The sequence below is a fragment of the Leucoraja erinacea genome, chromosome 13, assembly GCF_028641065.1.
Source record: "Leucoraja erinacea ecotype New England chromosome 13, Leri_hhj_1, whole genome shotgun sequence".
NCBI classification, from domain to species: domain Eukaryota; kingdom Metazoa; phylum Chordata; class Chondrichthyes; order Rajiformes; family Rajidae; genus Leucoraja; species Leucoraja erinaceus.
The window spans coordinates 44,786,469-44,809,186 of record NC_073389.1 but is presented as its reverse complement, the minus strand read 5'-3'; the positions used below and the strand labels follow the sequence as shown (position 1 = coordinate 44,809,186).

Genomic DNA, 22,718 nt, shown 5'->3' with positions numbered 1-22,718 from the left:
GCCAAGCCTACGCTTGGTCTCAACGATGTAGATCAGCTGAAATCTAGAGCAATGGATGCAATAGATGTGGTTGGAGCAGGTGCAGGTGAACCTCTGTCGCACCTGGAACAACTGCTTGGATCCTTGAATGGAGTCGAGGGAGGAGGTAAAGCGACAAGTGTAACATTTCTTGTGGTTGCAAGGGAAAGTGCCCCGGGAGGGGGTGGTACGGGTGGGAAGGGCAGAATTGACCAGGGAGTTACAGAGGAAGCGGACTTTGCGGAAAGCGGGGGGGGGGGGGGGGGGGGGGGGGGAGGGGGGAAGATGGGGCGAGTGGTGGGGTCACGTTGGAGGTGGCGAAAATGGCAGAGGATTATTTGTTGTATGTGACGGCTGGTAGGGTGGAAGGTGAGGACTAGGGGGGCTCTGCCCTTGTTCCGAATGGGGGGATGGGGAGAGCGAGCAGTGTTACGGGGTATTGAAGAGACCCTGGTGAGAGCCTCATCTATAGTAAGGGGGAACTGTACAAAAGGGACGGATTGCATCTTAACAGGTGGGGGACCAGCATTCTGGCAGGCAGGTTTGCCACTGCTACACGGGTGGTTTTAAACTGAATAAGGGGGTTGGGGTGTCAAATGGGATAGTTGAGGATGGAGTTAAAGGGAAAGGGTTTCTTAAATTTGTGAGCGGAGAGACAGAGGGGTGTAAAATGAGGGTAGAAGCAATAAGTAGCAAGGTAAAAAGTAAAAGTGGCAGGCAGCCAAATCCAGGGCAAAAATCAAAAATGGCCACTTTTCAACATAATTGTATAAGGGGTAAGAGTGTAGTAAAAACAAGCCTGAAGGCTTTGTGTCTCAATGCAAGGAGCATTTGTAATAAGATGGATGAGTTGAATGTGCAGATAGCTATTAATGACTATGATATAGTTGGGATCACAGAGACATGGCTCCAGGGTGACCAAGGCTGGGAGCTGAACATCCAGGGATAATCAATATTCAGGAGGGATAGACAGAAATGAAAAGGTGGTGGGGTAGCATTGCTGGTTAGAGAGCAGATTAACGCAATAGAAAGGAAAGACATTAGCTTGGAGGATGTGGAATCGATATGGATAGAGCTGCAAAACACTAAGGGGCAGAAAACGCCAGTGGGAGTTGTATACAGGCCACCTAACAGTAGTAGTGGAGTTGGGGATGGCATCAAACAGGAAATTAGAAATGCGCGCAACAAAGGTAAAACAGTTATAATGTGTGACTTCAATCTACATATAGATTGGGTGAATCAAATTGGCAAGGGTGCTGAGGAAGAGGATTTCTTGGAATGTATGCGGGATAGTTTTCTAAACCAACGTAGTGGAACCAACGAGAGAGCAGGCTTTTCTAGACTGGGTATTGAGTAATGAGGAAGGGTTAGTTAGCAGTCTTGTTGTTCGTGGCCCCTTGGGCAAGAATGACCATAATATGGTTGAGTTCTTCATTAGGGTGGAGAGTGACATTGTTAATTCAAAAACAAGGGTCCTGAGCTTAAAGAAAGGTAACTTTGAGGGTATGAGACGTGAATTGGCCAAGATTGACTGGCAATTGATTCTTAATGGGTTGACGGTGGATATGCAATGGAAGGCATTTAAAGACTGCATGGGTGAACTACAACAATTGTTCATCCCAGTTTGGCAAAAAAAAAAATCTGGGAAGGTAGTGCATCCATGGATAACAAGGGAAATCAGGGATAGTATCAAAAAAAAGATGAAGCATACAAATTAGCCAGAAAAAGGACTGGGAGAAATTCAGGGACCAGCAGAGGAGGACATAGAGCTTAATTAGGAAAGGGAAAATAGGTTATGAAAAAAAAACTGGCAGGGAACATAAAAACTGACCGCAAAAGTTTTTATAGATACGTGAAGAGAAAAAGAATAGTTAAAAGAAATGTAGGTCCCTTGCAGTCAGAAACAGGTGAATTGATCATGGGGAACAAGGACATGGCAGACCAATTGAATAACTACTTTGGTTCTGTCTTCACTAAGGAAGACATAAATAATCTGCCGGAAATAGCAGGGGACAGGGGGTCAAATGAGATGGAGGAACTGAGTGAAACCCAGGTTAGCCGGGAAGTGGTGTTGGGTAAATTGAATGGATTAAAGGCCGATAAATCCCCAGGGCCAGATAGGCTGCATCCCAGAGAACTTAAGGAAGTAGCCCCAGAAATAGTGGATGCATTAGTGATAGTCTTTCAAAACTCTTTAGATTCTGGAGTAGTTCTTGAGGATTGGAGGGTAGCTAATGTAACCCCACTTTTTAAAAAAGGAGGGAGAGAGAAAACGAGAAATTACAGACCAGTTAGTCTAACGCCGGTAGTGGGGAAACTGCTAGAATCAGTTATTAAAGATGGGATAGCAGCACATTTGGAAAGTGGTAAAATCATTGGACAAAGTCAGCATGGATTTATGAAAGGTAAATCATGTCTGACGAATCTTATAGAATTTTTCGAGGATGTAATTAGTAGAGTGGATAAGGGAGAACCAGTGGATGTGTTATATCTGGACTTTCAGAAAGCTTTCGACAAGTTCCCACATAAGAGATTAGTATACAAACTTAAAGCACATGGTATTGGGGGTTCAGTATTGATGTGGATAGAGAACTGGCTGGCAGACAGGATGCAAAGAGTAGGAATAAACGGGTCCTTTTCACAATGGCAGGCAGTGACTAGTGGGGTACCGCAAGGCTCAGTGCTGGTACCCCAGCTATTTACGATATATATGAATGATTTGGACGAGGGAATTGAATGCAACATCTCCAAGTTTGCGGATGACACGAAGCTGGGGGGCAGTGTTAGCTGTGAGGAGGATGCTAGGAGGCTGCAAGGTGACTTGGATAGGCTGGGTGAGTGGGCAAATGCATGGCAGATGCAGTTTAATGTGGATAAATGTGAGGTTATCCACTTTGGTGGCAAAAACAGGAAAGTAGACTATTATCTGAATGGTGGCCAATTAGGAAAAGGGGAGATGCAATGAGACCTGGGTGTCATGGTACACCAGTCATTAAAAGTAGGCAGGTACACAAAATTGCTGGAGAAAATCAGCGGGTGCAGCAGCATCTATGGAGCGAAGGAAATAGGCAACGTTTCGGGCCGAAATGCCTTCTTCCCTGCTGTACCCGCTGAGTTTCTCCAGCAATTTTGTGTACCTTCGATCTTCCAGCATCTGCAGTTCCTTCTTGAACATTAAAAGTAGGCATGCAGGTGCAGCAGGCAGTGAAGAAGGCGAATGGTATGTTAGCATTCATAGCAAAAGGATTTGAGTATAGAAACAGGGAGGTTCTACTGCAGTTGTACAGGGTCTTGGTGAGACCACACCTGGAGTATTGTGTACATTTTTGGTCTCCTAATCTGAGGAAAGACATTCTTGTCATAGAGGGAGTACAGAGAAGATTCGCCAGACTGATTCCTGGGATGTCAGGACTTTCATATAAAGAAAGACTGGATAGACTCGGTTTGTACTCGCTAGAATTTAGAAGATTGAGGGGGGATCTTATAGAAACTTACAAAATTCTTAAGGGGTTGGACAGGGTAGATGCAGGAAGATTGTTCCCGATGTTGGGGTCGTCCAGAACAAGGGGTCACAGTTTAAGGATAAGGGGGAAATCTTTTAGGACCGAGATGAGGAAAACATTTTTCACACAGAGAGTGGTGAATCTCTGGAATTCTCTGCCACAGAAGGTAGTTGAGGCCAGTTAATTGGCTATATTTAAGAGGGAGTTAGATGTTGCCCTTGTGGCTAAAGGGATCAGGGGGTATGGAGAGGTACAGGATACTGAGTTGGATGATCAGCCATGATCATATTGAATTGCGGTGCAGGCTCGAAGGGCCGAATAGCCTACTCCTGCACCTATTTTCTATGTTTCCATAGTAGGGGAGGGGAACCCCCATTCCCTGAAGAATGAGGGCATTTCCGATGCTTTGTTATCTCCTTTTCTACAGAGGTGAAGTTAAAGTATTTCTACACTGAGACATTTTAATCTTCCATCACAATCAGCGTCATAGTCAGGATAGAAACAAAAATAGTTTAAAAGTTAAATCGAAAATTGAGGCTAAAGGCAGGAGAATTTCAGTGAAAAGAACATTTAAGGTCCATTAAATAATTTAAAAAAAAGCAACAAATGAATTTAAACTACATAAGTAAGATTTCATAATAGAAACATTGAAGACATTTAATACTCTGCTCGGTTTTGATTGGAAATGTTATAGTTTGTATTGTGAGTACGGTTTGACCATGTGACTATGGTATTGGATGTGTGACTGACTGCCAGTACTGAAAAAAATTGATATATTTGCTACATTAGAGAAATTAGTTGGTTGTTGTTCTGAATGTTCCATGTCCAATATGTCAGCTTCACATGCAGATAATTAAAATGTAATCTTAGCATTTGCCTTGTGACAGACACGGTGATCCCAGGTCATATGTTGGGCAAATATTTTTAGTGCAACCAAACACAAAGTGCTGGAGGAACTCAGCGGATCAGGCAGCATCAGTGGAAGGAATGGAAAGGTGACCTTTTTGGCTCAGGACCCTTCTGTGGACAGATTACAATGGTGGGATAGAAAGCTGGGAAAGAGATGGGGGCCAGACAAAGTCTGGCAAGTGATAGATGGATACAGGTGAGAAGGGTTTTGACTGGCAGATGGGTGGAGAAAGGCTAGAGATGAAAACGAGACAAAAGCATGTCAGATAAGAGAAAAGAGGCATGAAATGTAACGGAAGAGAGAGGGGTGTAGGTGGAAGGGTGCCCGGGGGTGGGAAAGTAGAGGTAAAACCTTTAACGGTTGTCATAGGCCATTACAGTGCTTCAGTGGCAAACCATAATCCTTATTTACCACAGATGGTGCTGGAAAACCGATTCGAAACTGGTCTTTCATAACAGTTATGATACCCTAGAGGTGATATGGGAAAGAGCAACAAGGAGAGACTAATATTGCAACAATAATAAGAGGGAGGCAAATGTGTCATAGTCAAATTGAGAATCAATACCTGTCTCAGAATCATTGATGCAATGATTAAACTTTCTCCTTTTGCAACTGAATTTACAGTGACAACACCATACCTTATGACTCCGGTGTCCAGTACAACAACTGACATAAGCTCAGGTACAGCAGCATCCATTGCAACAATGGGATCAAGAAAAGCAACAGATTCGACAACCAGTGCAATGACTGATTCCAAAACAACTGAATTGGCAAAGAGTGAGACAACAGAATCAAATACAGGAATAGCAGGGTCACCATCCAGTGCAATGATAGAACCATCATCCAGTGGGACGAATGATTCAAACACTGCAACAACAGAATCAATTTCCAGTGCAACCACTGCATTAAAGGCGGGCACAGCTGAACCAACATCCAGTGCAAGAGCAAAAACTAATACGGGAACTGACAAATCAGTATTCAGTTCAACAACTGGATCAATTTCCAGTACAACTATTGCATTCAACACAGGAACACCTGAATCAACAAACAGTGCGACAACAGGATACAACACAGGAAACATCACAGGAACAATAGAAGCATCAACCAGTATAATGACTGAATCAAACACAGCAACAAATGAACCAATATCCAGTGCAATAACAGGACCCAGCACGGAAACGGCTCAACCAACATTGAGAGCAACAACTGATTTAGACACACAAACAACTGAATCTGCAACCAATGAAACAACAGAATCAAAGACAGGACCGACTGAGTCAACATCCAGTGCAACAACAACAACAACAACAACAGAATCCAACACAGATTCACCAAATTCCAGTGCAACGAGTGAATCAAACACAGCAACAATAGAATTAATGTCCAGTGCAACAGCTAAGTCAAACACAGGGACATTGGAACAAACATCAAGCATGACAACTGAATCAACGTCCAGTGTTACAACAGAATTAACATTCAGTGCAACAGCTGAAACCAATACGGGAACAACAGAATCAATAACCAGTGCAACAACTCAATCAATCACAGCAACAACTGAATCAGCATCCAGTGCAACAATAGAATCCAGCACAGGAACAGTTCAATCAACATTAAGTAAAACAAGTGAATTATCCACAGAAATACCGGTACCAATATCCAGTGCAACAAGTGAATCAAACACTGTAACCACACAACTAACAACAAGGGCAACTTCTGAAACAAACACTGGAACAGATACATCCAATGCAGCAACTCAATCAAACACAACAATAACAGAATCAACAGCAAGTGCGATTACTGCAGTAAACACAGCAACAGCTGAATCGAAAAACAGTGTGACAACTGAATCAACCACAGCAACTACAGAATCAATTTCCAGTGCAACTGAATCAAACACAAGAACGGGTGAACCAACAACCACTGTAATGACAGAAGCCAATACGGGAACAACTGATCCAATATCCAGCACACCAACTGAATCAAACACTCGAACAGCTGAAACAGCATCCAGCGCAACAATAGAATCCAGCACAGGAACAGCTCAATCAACATTGAGTAAGACAGGTGAAACAGTCGCAGGATCAACGGAACAATCAGCAAGTGTGACAATGGAATCAATACCCAGTGCAGCAACAAAAACACCCTCCAGTGCAATTACTGTGTTAAACACAGGAACAGGTGAAGCAACATCCATTGCAACAGCGGAAACCAATATGAGGACAATTGTATCAATATCCAGCACAACAACAAGTGAATCAAACACAGCAACAATAGAATTAATGTCCAGTGCAACAGCTAACTCAAACACAGGGACATCTGAATCACCATCCAGTATCACAATTGATTCAAACACAGAAGCAGCTTTGACAGCATCCAGTGCAACAAATGGATCAAACACTGTAACAACAGAATCCACATCCAGTGCAATGACAGAATCAACCACTGGAACAGCAGAATCAATATCTGGTGCAACACCACAATCAGCATCCAGTGCAACCATTTCATTAAGCACAGGAACAACAAAATTGACACCCAGCGCAACAGTGGAACCTATATACAGTGTGACAACGGAATCCGTATCCAGTGCAACCGCTGAACCAATATCCAGTGTGCAAACTGAATCAACATCCAGTGTGCAAACTGAATCAGCACCCAGCGCAACAGCTGAATCAACATCCAGTGCAATAACTGTACAAATATCCAGTGCAACAACTGAATCAGTTACAGGGATGGTTGATTCAGTATCCACTCCAAAAACTGAAACAAGCACAGAAACAGCAACAACAGCAAACAGTGCAGCAACTGAATCAATAACAGGAACAGTTGAATCAACATCCAGTGCAACTACTGCATTAAACCCAGCAACGGGTGAATCAACCAACAGTGCTACAACAGAACCCAACTCAGGAACAACAGAACTGATGAGCAGTACAATGACTGAATCAAACACAGGAACACGTGAATCCACACCCAGTTCAACAACAGAATTAACATCCCGCACAACAACTGAAACCCTATCCAGAGCAACAACTGAAGCAATATCCAGTGTGACAACGGAATCAACCACAGCAACAACAGAATCGACAGCCGGTACAACGACTGAATCAAACACTGGAACAGGTGAACCAACATCCAGTGCAGCAGCAGAAACCAATACGGGAACCGAATTGGCATCCAGTGAAACCCAAGAATCAATTTCAAGTGCAACAACCGAATCAAACACAAGAACAGATGAACCAACAATTACTGCAACAACAGATAACAATACAGGAACAATTTCCATCACAACAACTGAATCAAACACTGGAACAGCTGAAACAGCATCCAGTGCAACAATAGAATCCAGTACAGGAACAGCTCAATCAACATTGAGTAAAACAACGGAAACAATCACAGCAACATCGGAACTAACATCAAGCATGACAATGAAATCAATGTCCAGTGCAACAACTGAATCAATCTCCACTGCAACTAATGCTTTAAACACAGGGACAACAGAATCAACATCCCACGCAACAACGGAATCAACGTCCAGTGTTACAACAGAATTAACATTCAGTGCAACAGCTGAAACCAATACTGGAACAACTGAATCAGCATCCAGTGCAACAATAGAATCCAGCACAGGAACAGTTCAATCAACATTAAGTAAAACAAGTGAATTATCCACAGAAACACCGGTACCAATATCCAGTGCAACAAGTGAATCAAACACTGTGACAACACAACTAACAACAAGGGCAACTTCCGAAACAAACACTGGAACAGATACATCCAATGCAGCAACTCAATCAAACACAACAATAACAGAATCAACAGCAAGTGCGATTACTGCAGTAAACACAGCAACAGCTGAATCGAAAAACAGTGTGACAACTGAATCAACCACAGCAACTACAGAATCAATTTCCAGTGCAACTGAATCAAACACAAGAACGGGTGAACCAACAACCACTGTAATGACAGAAGCCAATACGGGAACAACTGATCCAATATCCAGCACAACAACTAAATCAAACACTGGAACAGCTGAAACAGCATCCAGCGCAACAATAGAATCCAGCACAGGAACAGCTCAATCAACATTGAGTAAAACAGGTGAAACAGTCGCGGGATCAACGGAACAATCAGCAAGTGTGACAATGGAATCAATACCCAGTGCAGCAACAAAAACACCCTCCAGTGCAATTACTGTGTTAAACACAGGAACAGGTGAATCAACATCCATTGCAACAGCGGAAACCAATATGAGGACAATTGTATCAATATCCAGCACAACAACAAGTGAATCAAACACAGCAACAATAGAATTAATGTCCAGTGCAACAGCTAACTCAAACACAGGGACATCTGAATCACCATCCAGTATCACAATTGATTCAAACACAGAAGCAGCTTTGACAGCATCCAGTGCAACAAATGGATCAAACACTGCAACAACAGAATCCACATCCAGTGCAATGACGGAATCAAACACTGGAACAGCAGAATCAATATCTGGTGCAACACCACAATCAGCATCCAGTGCAACCATTTCATTAAGCACAGGAACAACAAAATTGACACCCAGCGCAACAGTGGAACCAATATACAGTGTGACCACTGAATCAACATCCAGTACAACCGCTGAACCAATATACAGTGTGACAACGGAATCCGTATCCAGTGCAACCGCTGAACCAATATCCAGTGTGACCACTGAATCAACATCCAGTGTGCAAACTGAATCAGCACCCAGCGCAACAGCTGAATCAACATCCAGTGCAATAACTGTACAAATATCCAGTGCAACAACTGAATCAGTTACAGGGATGGTTGATTCAGTATCCACTTCAAAAACTGAAACAAGCACAGAAACAGCAACAACAGCAAACAGTGCAGCAACTGAATCAATAACAGGAACAGTTGAATCAACATCCAGTGCAACTACTGCATTAAACCCAGCAACGGGTGAATCAACCAACAGTGCAACAACAGAACCCAACTCAGGAACAACAGAACTGATGAGCAGTACAATGACTGAATCAAACACAGGAACACGTGAATCAACACCCAGTTCAACAACAGAATTAACTCCACGCACAACAACTGAAACCCTATCCAGAGCAACAACTGAAGCAATATCCAGTGTGACAACGGAATCAACCACAGCAACAACAGAATCGACAGCCGGTACAACTACTGAATCAAACACTGGAACAGGTGAACCAACATCCAGTGCAGCAGCAGAAACCAATACGGGAACCGAATTGGCATCCAGTGAAACCCAAGAATCAATTTCAAGTGCAACAACCGAATCAAACACAAGAACAGATGAACCAACAATTACTGCAACAACAGATAACAATACAGGAACAATTTCCAGCACAACAACTGAATCAAACACTGGAACAGCTGAAACAGCATCCAGTGCAACAATAGAATCCAGTACAGGAACAGCTCAATCAACATTGAGTAAAACAACTGAAACAATCACAGGAACATCGGAACAAACATCAAGCATGACAACTGAATCAACGTCCAGTGTTACAACAGAATTAACATTCAGTGCAACAGATGAAACCAATATGGGAACATCAGAATCAATATCCAGTGCAACAACTCAATCAATCACAGCAACAACTGAATCAGCATCCAGTGCAACAATAGAATCCAGCACAGGAACAGTTCAATCAACATTGAGTAAAACAAGTGAATTATCCACAGAAACACCGGTACCAATATCCAGTGTAACAAATGAAACAAACACTGTAACCACAGGTGAACAAACAAGCACTGCAACAACAGATACCAATACAGGTACAATTTCCAGCACAACAACTGAATCAAACACTGGAACAGCATCAAGTGCAACAATAGAGTCCAATACAGGAACAGCTCAATCAACATTGAGTAAAACAAGTGAATTAACTGCAGGAACATCTTTACCAACATCAGGTGCAACAAGTGAATCAAACATTGTGATAACAGAACTAACAAAGGAAACTTCTGAAACAAACACTGGAACAGCTACATCGACATCCAGTGTGACAACTGAGTCAAGCACAGCAACAGCAGAATCCACATCCAGTGCAATTACTGAATCTAACACAGGATCAACTGAATTGGCTTCCAGTGAAACAACAGAATCAAACACAGAAACAGCTACATCAAAACCAAGTGCAGCAACTGAATCAATAACAGGAACAACTGAATCAAACACTGCATCAGCTGAATCAGTATCCAGTGGAACAACTGAATTAAATACAAGAACAGCTATATCAATATCCAGTGCCACAACTGAATCCAACACAACTACAACTCGGTCCATATCCAGTGCCACAATTGAATTCAACACAGGGACAGTTCAACCAACAGTAACTCCAGTAAATGAATCAAACACAGGAACAGATCAATCATCAGCCAGTGCAACAACTGAATCAAGCACAGCAACAATAGAACCAACAACCAGTCCAAGTACTGAATCAAATACTGAATCAAATACACAAACAGATGAATCGATGCCCAGTGCTACGACAGGCTCCAACACAGGAACTACAGAAACCAATGCGACAGCCCAGTCAGGCACAGGAACAACTGTAGCAAACTCCAGTGCAACAACTGAATCACGCATTGGAACCACGGAATCAACATCCAGTGCAACAACTGAATCAATTGCAGGAACAACCACTAGTCCTGCAACAACTATCCTCATCAGCACCACCAATCCTACAGCAAATACCAGCGTCGTTGGTCCTACAGCTGCCAGCACCAACAGTCCTACTACAACCACCAGTACCACCACTCCTACAACTGCCAGCAGTATCAGTCCTACAACAACCAACATGACCAACAGACCTGGAACAACAGCCACCACCGTGGCTGCTCCCACCACCACATGCGGTAAGTTACTCGAGCCTTATTGCCACAATCTCCCCTCCCCCATACATACCAATTCTCCATTATTTACTAATACGTAAAACCTAATTTTACATTGAAAACTGTATCTATGCCACGATTTGAGATGACTGACGTAATACTATACAACTATTTAGACGAGCAACTTTTTTTTCTGGTAGAAGTGTTGGGAAAATACATGAGATTAAATTCTGAACAATTTTGCCCTTCTGTGGATGTGAAACCTTAATTCACTTACTGGTAAATAATTGCCACCATTTTTTATTTAATGCAAGACAGCAAATTTTATCTTTGATTTTGATGTTTAGATGATTGATAGTGGGGTTTTTTTTAAAGTACAGAAAGCATTTTTCTTGGTGGCAAAACTGTGCAATAAAATTTACGATAAATGTGAGACCAAAATGTAATGGAATCCCCTAAAATTGATATATATTGATAATTGACTTTAATGTAACAGGAAAATTCAGTGCAGTGTGTACAAAACTCATTCATTGCTAGTGCCGTCTCTCCAGTACCAGCAAGGTGATTTGTAGAGAAATGTTAATGTATTTATAAGAGAGCTGTTCAGGAATACAATAACTGAGATGCTAATGCTTAATTGAAACAATGCTCTCTTTTCTGCAGAGCCACTGAAGATCATTCGTATTGTTCCCATTGTGGTGGAAAGTCAATCAATTCAGGTTCGCTTAGAGGTTGGCTTAAACAGTGCATTTAAGGCCACATATACTTTCAGTATAAAGAAGGACAATAAAATAGTGGAAACTTTTTCAACTGGGCAAAGTACAATAAGGTTTACCTCTCTTGAAGTTTCGGTTAACTATGTGATTTCTGTATCAACATCAACTTGTGGTGAAAAGTCTACAGTTTCATGGCATTTCCGAACAGGTATGTTTCACAGGTACAATATCACTGTTACTCTTCATAGAGTGTATCTTTGGTACAAAAATGGCAGCTAAAGGCATGATTGGTTGTTTCATATTGCTTGGTTAGGTTGCAAGTTCAAACCAAAATATTTTTTTAATTTAAGAAAGAAGTGCTTTGCACTTAACATAGAAACATAGAAACATAGAAAATAGATGCAGGAGTAGGCCATTTGGCCCTTCGAGCCTGCACCGCCATTCAATGTGATCATGGCTGATTATCCAACTCAATATCCTGTACCTGCCTTCTCTCCATACCCCCTGATCCCTTTAGCCACAAGGGCCACATCTAACTCCCTCTTAAATATAGTCAATGAACTGGCCTCAAATACCTTCTGTGGCAGAGAATTCCACAGATTCACCACTCTCTGTGTGAAAAATGTGTTTCTCCTATCGGTCCTAAAAGATTTCCCCCTTATCCTTAAACTGTGACCCCTTGTTCTGGACTTCCCCAACATCGGGAACAATCTTCCTGCATCTACCCTGTCCAACCGCTTAAGAATTTTGTAAGTTTCTATAAGATCCCTCCTCAATCTTCTAAATTCCAGCGAGTACAAGCCGAGCCTATCCAGTCTTTCTTCATATGAAAGTCCTGACATCCCAGGAATCAGTCTGGTGAACCTTCTCTGTACTCCCTCTACGGCAAGAATGTCTTTCCTCAGATTAGGGCAAGAATGTCTTTCCTCAGATTAGGGCAAGAATGTCTTTCCTCAGATTAGGGCAAGAATGTCTTTCCTCTCAGATTAGGGCAAGAATGTCTTTCCTCAGATTAGGGCAAGAATGTCTTTCCTCAGATTAGGGCAAGAATGTCTTTCCTCGGATTAGGGCAAGAATGTCTTTCCTCAGATTAGGTCATTACACATTTTGTTGGGTGAAGTGATGGGCCTGATAGAGCAAGTTTAGTTTCGTGAGTAGGCAACTACATAACAACAGGATATAATGTGCACAACAGTAATAAGAGCAACTGAGCAAATAAGCAAACTATTTATTAACTAATGAGAGATTGTGTGGTGTTGATATTCAACGGGGCTTCGATATGCTTTTACATGTCATTAATGGCTATCTTGGAGGTTGGGAGGACAAATGGTATGTTAGTCTTTATTATAAGAAGGATTCTTCTTCTTGCGTGTGGCGTGCACAGCCTAAAGTTGGAGGACATCTAGATCTTATTTGATTGTGCACTCCAGGTTGATTGCATTCGTTGAACAGGGCGGACCTTTCATTTCACTGCTCATCTCGTATGTGTATGTGACGAATAAACTTGACTTGACCTCGTGAAGGTTGCAATCTCCCACCCCACAAGAGGGGTTGATTACAAGAAAGACTTGTTGCACTTGTTGAGATTGTGTAGACTGATTCTGTATTCTTTAGAGTTTAATAGAACGGGAAGAACTCAGATGGAAGCATACAAATTTCTGAACGACTGGACCAGCTGCACAAAATGTTCTCTCCGATGGGATAGGAATAGAATTGAATCGAGGAAGAGGGGACACAGTTTGAGTATAAGGAAGTAGGCTATTTAAGATTGAGACATGAAGAAACGTCTTCATTCGGAGAGTGGCAAACTTTTGGAATTTATAACCAAAGAATTTTATCTGTGAAAACTCAGTCAGATTCCTGAAAATACAAGCTATAAGTTTGTAGATATTAAAGGAAGCAAGGAAAATGGGGATAAGAGTTGACATAGAGATAGATCAGCCACGATCTTGATGCATGGTAAAGCAGACTTACTTTAAGACCAAGAGCAAATATATTCATAGATGTGAACAAGTTCCCTATTTATTTTAACATTCCTGTCACTAGACTCATGGAATCATAGAGTAATTCAGTGTGGAAACAGGCCCTTTGGCCCAACTTGCCCACACCGACTAACATGTCCCATCTACACTAGTCCAAACCTGCCTGCGTTTTGTCCATATCCCTCTAAACCTGTCCTATCCATGTACCTGTCTAATTGTTTCTTAAACATTGTGATAGTATCTGTGTCACCTCCTCTGGCAGCTCGTTCCGTATGTCCTCTGGTTCTCGATTCCCCTACTCTGGTGAAGAGACTCAGTACATCTCAGATTCAGATTATTTTTTTTCAGATTCAAACTTTATTGTCATTGTGCAGTGTACAGTACAGAGACAACGAAATGCAGTAGACAATGAAATGCAGTTCGTTGTCTACTGCTACCCAATCTATTCCTCTCATGATTTTTGAGTCCTGGCCACACCCTCATAAACATGTTGAATTGCAGCTGAAGCTCCTACTCCAATACCTTCCTGACTACTTAAATGTAGATTTATGTTTTTCGAACATTCAAAAGGTAAAATTCTGTCTCAAACTAAGTGTGGTTAAAATTTGCATTTTGGGCGATTTGGTTTAAGGGGGGGGGGTACCTCTATGGTCTGCAAAATTAAATACCCAAATATAGTGGCCTATTTGTCTCTGAAGTATCTGTTTTTCTCTCCATAGCTGGCAGAGTAATGAAAGGGACAACGAGATTAACAAATAAAAACTACATTGATGCATTTCAAAACAAAACCAGCAAGGAATTCAAAGAATTTTCCAATAACTTCACTCAAGAAGTAAGTCCATTTATTAATGTTGTGAGACAGATGTTAAAGCACAGAGTGCTGAGACCAAATAAACTCCACCCTTCAGACATTCTGCATAATTTTCAGGTCAAATTCAAAGGATTTAATGGTCGTTTGAATGTTGGTCATCTGCCTTCAAAATCGCTCTGATCTATTTGTTGTGTTTAGAAACAAAGAACTGCAGTTGCTGGTTTAGACCAAAGATAGACGTAAGATACCAAAGTGCTGGAGTAAAGGGTCTGAAGAAGGGTCTCGGCCCGAAAAGTTGCCTATTTCCTTCGCTGCATAGATGCTCGAAGATGCCGCCTCACCCGCTGAGTTTCTCCAGCATTTTTGTCTCCCTTCGATTTTCCAACATCTGCAGTTCCTTCTTAAACAAAGTGTTGGGGTATCTCTGCGGGACGGGCAGCATCTCCGGAGATAAAGGATGGGTGACCTACAGAGGTGCTGCCTAACCCGCTGAGTTACAACAGCAGTTTGTATCGATTTGTTATGTGATTACATCTACCTTTTGACGGTTCAGGAATGCAACTGATAGATCGCTGTCTCACAGCTTCAAGGACCTGGATTTAATCCTGACAATGGGTACCATATGTGTGTAGTTTGATCTCCTTGGGATTGCTCCACACCCCCAAAGATGTGAAGGTTGATGGATTCATTGTGCACTGTAGATTGCCCTGAGTGACGAGGTGAGCGGTAAAATCTGGGTGGAATTGATGGGAAGAATTAAAATATAATTACTGCAGGATTGAGGTAAATGGCTGCTTGATGCTCAACAAGGAGTCAATGGATTGAAGAATCTGTTTTTTAGGTTCAGGTTTAGGTGTCCTATATTGTCAATTGTTCCATGGTGCATTGAAAACCGTTGTTTATGTGTGCTATCAAACATATATGATTAAGGGAATAACACGCATAACATATATGATTAAGGGAATAACACGAATAATGTTTAGTGCAAGATAAAGCCAGTAAAGTCTGATCAAAGATAGATAGCAGATCAGGACTGCACTCTAGTTGAGGTACGATAGTTCAGTTGCCTGATAATAGCTGGGAAGGAACTGTCCCTGAATCTGGAGGTGTGCATTTTAACACACCTATACCTTTTGCCTGATGGGAGAGAGGAGAAGAGGGAGTGATGCCACTTCAATTTCCAATCTACAGGCCAAGTTTATGCATCACACAAGCATCAAACCAGAGGCATAATTACATCACGTAGACTATAAAAACAATGAATTTATATAATTCAATTTCCTTGGCGAATGTCTTTTACTGATTCTCACAGAACTCTGAGAAAAATTAGATTGATGTTTAAAATAGAATTCTGCTTAATAAATATTAAAAGAAATTCTATGTTTATCTTTCCAGGTGGAAAATGGTCTTCCTCCAGATGTTCAGAATTATGTGAAAAATGGAGAAACGAGATTGACTGTTGATAATATTTCAGAAGGGAGCGTGGTTGTAAATTTTACATTTGCAGTTTCAACTAATCTGACAATCACTACGCCAGAAGTCCAAGGGACAATTATTGAATCCTTAAACAATAGTCAACAGTTTGTTGTAGATCTTCAAAGCACAAGTTTCACAGGTAAGGAACTCCAAGACAAGCACTGGCTTTATATTACTTTGTAAATATTTGGAAAAATATATATCTTGGATTTTTTTTAAATGTTAATACAGGACACCACCATGGTTATTGTCTATTTGGCTTTCCCTTCAATGTAAAGGCATCGAGTACAAGCGTTGGGACAATTTCACAGCTGTATAATGCTTTGGTGAGACTGCACCTGGAATCTTGTGCTTAGTTTTGGCTGTCATACTATAGGGGGAGATGTGTTGGAGCAAGAGAGGGTCAACAATATATTCACGAAGATGTTGCAGGGATTTGAGATCTTAAATTATAAGAAGAGTCCACATAAGTTGGGTGTTCCCTTGGGTGAAGCAGGATGAGGAGTGACCGATGGGCGGTTTATAAAATCATGAGGAGCATTGATAAGGTGGATTTTTTTCGAGTCCAGGGGAGTCTAAAACTAAGGTATAGTTTTGTGAAAGAGGAAATATTTAAAGGGACCATTAGAGGCAAGTCTTCCGCACAGATGGTGATAGGTAGATGGAATGAGCCAACAGAGGAAATAGTAATGATGGGTATAATAATAATAATAATAATAATAATAATAATAATAATAAATTTTATTTTTGGGCGCCTTTCAAATCTCAAGGTCACCTTACAAAGATTAAACAGAAGACAAAAAAAACATATAGTCGGAGAAAAATAAATAATAAGGACATCATCAATACACAAATTAAAGATAGAAATCGTTCCAAAGACACAAAATCAAAAAATCAAAAAAACACACAATGTGAAGAGAGAGCAGCGGCAGCTAAAGCGCGCCAGCGTCCACTCTCTCTTCCGACAGCCATCTTGGACACAGACTAACAAAGTACCTTACACACAGAAAAATCATCCCCCCACAGTGGTTACCACTGTGGGGGAAGGCACAAAAGTCCAGTCCTCAACCCCAGTTCTCTCAAAAGTCAGGCCTATTAAGGCCACCGCTGTTGCCTCAACGGAGGCCCGATGTTCCTGGCCGTTTTAGCCGGGTGGTCTTGCCCCAGCGTCGGGAGAGTCCTCACAGCGGCTGGGTCACCTGGAACGGCCGCTTCCTAGCAGGGGATTGTCGGCTCCCGAAGCCGACAAGGATGCACCGAGTTGGAGCTCCCAGACTCCCGATGGTAATGTCGGCGCCGCCCGCTCCGCTCCGCAGACCCGCAGCCCGGAGGTGTTGCTCTCGGCGGTCCAGCACACCGGAGCTCCAGCACGTCGATCCAGCGCGGCGACCCAGACAAGGCATCGCCCGCTCTGCTCTGCGATGGCGCTCCAGCGCTGTGCCGCCACCGAAGCCGAGGTGCTGGGCGGTCCCCACCAGGGAACGGTGCTCCAAGCCCGCTGGTAGGCCACGAGGACGGGTCGACGGGGCAGCCCGGAGAAAAAGCTGCCTCTCCGACCAAGTAGGGACCTAGAAGTAAGGTTACCTCCTTTCCCCCACAATAAGAAGTCCATTTCTCCGAAAAAACGACGAACAAAACTAACTAAAAACTGAAAAAAAAAATAATTAAACGGACGGCTGCTGGTTAGCAGCCGTTCCCCAAGATGGCTCCTCCTCCTCCCCGTATAATGTATGTATAATGTTTAAAAAATATTTAGACAGATATGGATAAGACCGATTTAGAGGGATCTGGGTAAAACAGGCAAGAGAGAATTACCTCAGGAAGGTGCCTTGGTTGGCATGGATTCTTCGTGCCAAGGGGCTGTTTCAGTGCTGCATAACTCTATGAATTGATGAATCTTATGCCCTCATCCACTCTACATGATAACCAGTTCCATATTCTAACCATTCTCTGGTGTTTTCTGCAGTGTTCTATTAAATGCATTACTGAACTTCTTGTATGAGAACCCTATTCCTATCCCATCTGCCTACCCCACCATACCCTCTGCAACTAGAAATATCTACTCCATTAAACTATTTCCTGCATAGAACACCAGCCTTATCCAAACAGATGAATTATTTCTGCATCCCCTCTAACAGTCCTGTAGTCTTCTAACAATTTGTTTGCACGACTCAAGTCAGCTCAATTAGGCATCTGGCATGTTGAATGTTGCTATTTTTCCGTCCTTGATCTTAAGAAATTATTCCATGTCTTTTTTGGTTTTGCATTTTTATGATAATCTGTTCTTCTCTGAATGGTGTCATGTGATTTTTGTAACAAATTGAGAATAAAGTTTGATTGAACCTCGTTTCTGAAAGTCTCCATCTCTGGCAGACCTCCTTCTGCCTTGGTCTGAAGTGTCAAACAATACAAGATTATATAATGAAGACTCAAACGTATATTCTATTAATTTTGGGTGGGAGTACAAATTCCAATCAGAATCAGAATCCATTTTGTAACACTTGGGTTTCGGCCCGAAACGTCGCCTATTTTCTTCGCTCCATAGATGCTGCTGCACCCGCTGAGTTTCTCCAGCAATTTTGTGTACCTTCGATCTTCCAGCATCTGCAGTTCCTTCTTGAACACTTTGTAACACTTGTTGTTGTGTTGTTATCATTACAGTGGTAGACAGCTGTCAGACTGGGCTGAATGATTGTTCAGGTGATGGGACTTGTATCACGCTCAATGAAACCTATACCTGCCAGTGCAATGTTGGATTCAGAGACCCAAGTCCCAATGTTCCAGGCCGAGTGTGTGAAGGTAAGAAACTGCCCGAGATTAACACCATTCTAACATGGAGTGAAGGAGGGAGTTGACCTAGTTGATCACTTTAATTCTTGTTGCAGATGTTGACGAGTGTCTATATGGGATACAATACATGTTCTGATTCTTAAACAACCAGAAAGACCATGCTTATGGTTATCTGAAATTTAAAAAAATATTGGTTATTAATGATGCTACTGTGTTGTGTTAGAGAGAGAGTTGCTTACAAAATGTTACTAACTTTGTTCTATTCAAGCATAAAGCAGGAATTTTAAAATACTTTAAAACTTCACCTTACACTCACAAACCCAAGAACATAGTGCTTAGGTAAAAATCAGAAACACAAAGTCATGGGATAGGAAGGGAGTAGAACCAGGAGCAGTTCAAAATGATCCTTTGTGACATTAAATGGTAAATTTGTCTGTTTCTGTTCCTTCCTCTGCTATTGTAACCCGTATAATCTCTTAGAAATAAATAAATTAACAACTACTTAAACAGCCAGAGAAATGATATTGGATCAGAATCTGCTTACGGTAATCTCAAATCAAACGATTTATTGGTTATTAATGATGCCACAATGTTGTTAATGGAAGATAGCTGCTTACAAAATGTTGCTAATGTTGTTCTATTCAACCATGAAGCAGTTATTCCCAAATACCATAAAACCTCACACTTGTAAGGCATGATTTTCTGGTAAACAGACATGAGCACTTACAACGATGGAAGGTGAAGGGAATGGGAATTTTGTACAGAGATTCTGGTGCTGTGCGGCCTTCACTTCACAGTTAGTGAATTTTTATCACAAAGCGTTCCCTACCCAGAGATCAGTCAGATTTACAGGCTTGGTCTCTGTTGGTGGAGAGCGTTTTGGACAAGCCCTCAGAGCATGGAGATCCAAACAAAGGCACTTAAAAAGATAGGAAGAGGGAGGTTTGAAATGACCCCACGTTGAGCTCCAGGAAATCGCCATTGTGTTATTCTTGTGAGTGCACATTTTAGCCCCTTTTTGTTCTTTGATGCTGTGGTTTGTGCCTGACTCTACAGACTGACTGCCAGTGGCTCTGCTTTTCACTCTTCCAACAAGTGGCTGGGTAGTTGGTTTTATCACTGAACCCATGCAATCTGCCACAATTCCTGCACATTTGCTGTTCAGCTTTGGTTGGTGTTAGAAACATCTTCTCAGATCTTGGACGTTTGGGTCTATATTGTGTATGGGCCTTTACTGTGTCCACTTTCTTGCCTGCATGAGACTTCAGAGACATTTCCCTGTCTGTAGCTTCACGCCCTTGTGCTATGTCAATTGCATCCAGGAGGGACGATTTCTCATCCGTTCCAATTGGAGACTTCTTGTCCACTTTATAGATTGTGCTCCATATGAATTGATAAGCACCCTATCTATCACCTCGTGCATATCTCTGAATTTGGCTGCGAGAGGATGTACACACTGCGTAAGTCCCAACTGTATAATAATATAACTGACACCGAGCCAAATGACAAATGATCAACATAATGTACAAAGGGAAGGGAAGGAATCTGGGGCTGGACATGTAAACATACCTGATTTCTTGGCAGCCCAGCGGTTTTACAATACTTATTTTTGTTGTGCTGAATACATAAACATGCAAAATAGGCACATGTGCGTGCAATCTCTGGGGCATTACCAAAACAATGAGGCTGTGCTCTTCTGTAGAGGTTCTTTCATGTCTGATGGACCATGAAATGGGCAGATTTCAGAATGCTAACCTATCCCCTCTCCATTGCTCCAATGATAAAACAGGTTCTACTTCTTATCAACATTATTACGATATCCAGGACGTAATGCCTCATCCACAGTTTCCAAAATAGCTGTCATGACGCATGAAGTAATCTATGAACCTTTTAAATAGGACTTCATGCATTAAACATTAAATGTGGTAAGTCAGTGAGTGAAGTGCTTCAATCGCAGTATGACGCCCATACAGAATTTCCATTTTAGTTTCATCATTGCATGTTTTGGTAAGTTTTTAAACTTGTAATTGTTATGTTACCTTGAGCTTCCAACTAGAATTCAGATGTTTATTCTTCTTCTCATACTGTGTGAATGAAATGTCAAAAAAATTGAATGGATTAAATTTGAAGGAGTGAAAGCAAAATTAAGCAAAATTAAGACAGATGTGAAGCTCACCGTTTGACCTGTTTTTACAAAATGTTAAATGGTCAGCTCGACATAGACTACAAGACCTACACCAAACCCAAACCAATTAGGAGCAGACGAGGGCATTCGATCCAATTTGTGATCCCAGCTACAAAGACAGATGTATACAGCAATTCGTTCTTCCCCCGCACAATTAAAGCATGGAATAATCTCCACCCAACTATAGTTACCCAACCAGATGCAACTAAATTTAAAGTAGCTCTTTTTCCCCAATAACCCTTTCTGGCTTAAGCCCTCCCTTCACCACCTCCAGTTTAAATTCCATTTGGAATATTTTGGAGTACCAAGAAACCAAGAACCAAGAACCAAGTTGGTCGTCACTGTGGAGTTGCTACTGAGAGACTTTGAACTTGTTTGTTAAAAGAAGAAGAGACACAAAATGTTGGAGTAACTCAGCAGGACAGGCAGCCTCTCTGCAGGGAAGAAATGGGTGACATTTCGGGCCGATACCGTCCTTCAGGCTGAGAGTCAAGGGAGAGGGAGATGCAGAGATCTTGTCAGGGAGAGGAGGAGAACAATGTAGACATACCTTGGGGAGATTTTGCATTGGGCCAGACGAAAAGTTTGTATTAATGTACGAAAATACGGAAAATAGTCAGATATAAATATTAAAGTTACAAAAAGAGATGAGGAAGCCTGTGGGAGAGCAGAATAATCTTTATAGTGTCATGCTAGCCCCAAAAACTGTAAGCAGCTACATATACAGGCAAAAGTTAAAACTTAAAATAAGCAAGAGAAGGAAGCAGTTTCATGAGAGGGAGAGAGAAAACAACCGGGGAAACTATTCACCTCAGATTTTGCTGGGGATGACGACATTTTTAATTCTGAAAACAAAATATAGATTAACATAAATTATACAAACTAAATACAAATTGTGCTTTGTGTCTGTTTATGACGCTGCAAAATGTCTCTCTATCTTCCTCACTTTATATTAGAGTTTAGATTTTTTTTTTCTGAGCACTGGCTCACATTCTTCCAAGCTTTCAACAAACTATTTTACGAACTACTGAAACTCATTAATTCTCTGTCACACAAAATCGTGAGCATTACCTAGTTGAAAGGAATTGTAAATGGATTTAACCTGCAGATTTGACAACCAGGATGGAAAATGTTGACAGGAATCGCTCAGTGTAAAAAAAAGATAGAATAACACAATGGGCATAGTGAGAAGAAGAAAACCAACTATTCTTGTGAGTATAAGATTTTACATTGAGAAGTAAATGGAGTTTGAGGATAATTAGAACACAACTTAATTTGTTGAAACAACAAACTGCAGATGCTGATTTACAAAAGGACAACAAATGCCAGAGTAATTCAGTGGGCCAGGCAGCTTCTGGATAGATGACAATCATCAGACTGGAGATTTCTGACGTCAATTTTCTTTACATCCTTGATTCCCGCAATCATTAAAAATTAATGATGGCAGGAAGCAACGATGTCATGAATAT

General features: G+C 41.6%; 1 protein-coding gene across 1 annotated transcript in view; it reads left to right on the top strand.

Annotated features, from left to right (window-relative positions):
* Positions 1 to 4,668: 4,668 nt before the first annotated feature.
* The window catches only part of LOC129702489 (pneumococcal serine-rich repeat protein-like), a 56,219-nt gene continuing 38,169 nt past the window's right edge, over positions 4,669 to 22,718 (top strand). Inside the window, exons 1-6 of the mRNA XM_055644215.1 lie at positions 4,669 to 11,386; positions 11,786 to 11,850; positions 11,953 to 12,213; positions 14,707 to 14,819; positions 16,194 to 16,413; positions 18,936 to 19,073. Coding sequence (XP_055500190.1) covers positions 5,019 to 11,386; positions 11,786 to 11,850; positions 11,953 to 12,213; positions 14,707 to 14,819; positions 16,194 to 16,413; positions 18,936 to 19,073 — 7,165 coding nt within the window. The 5' untranslated portion in view covers positions 4,669 to 5,018. The remainder of the gene's footprint in view (positions 11,387 to 11,785; positions 11,851 to 11,952; positions 12,214 to 14,706; positions 14,820 to 16,193; positions 16,414 to 18,935; positions 19,074 to 22,718) is intronic.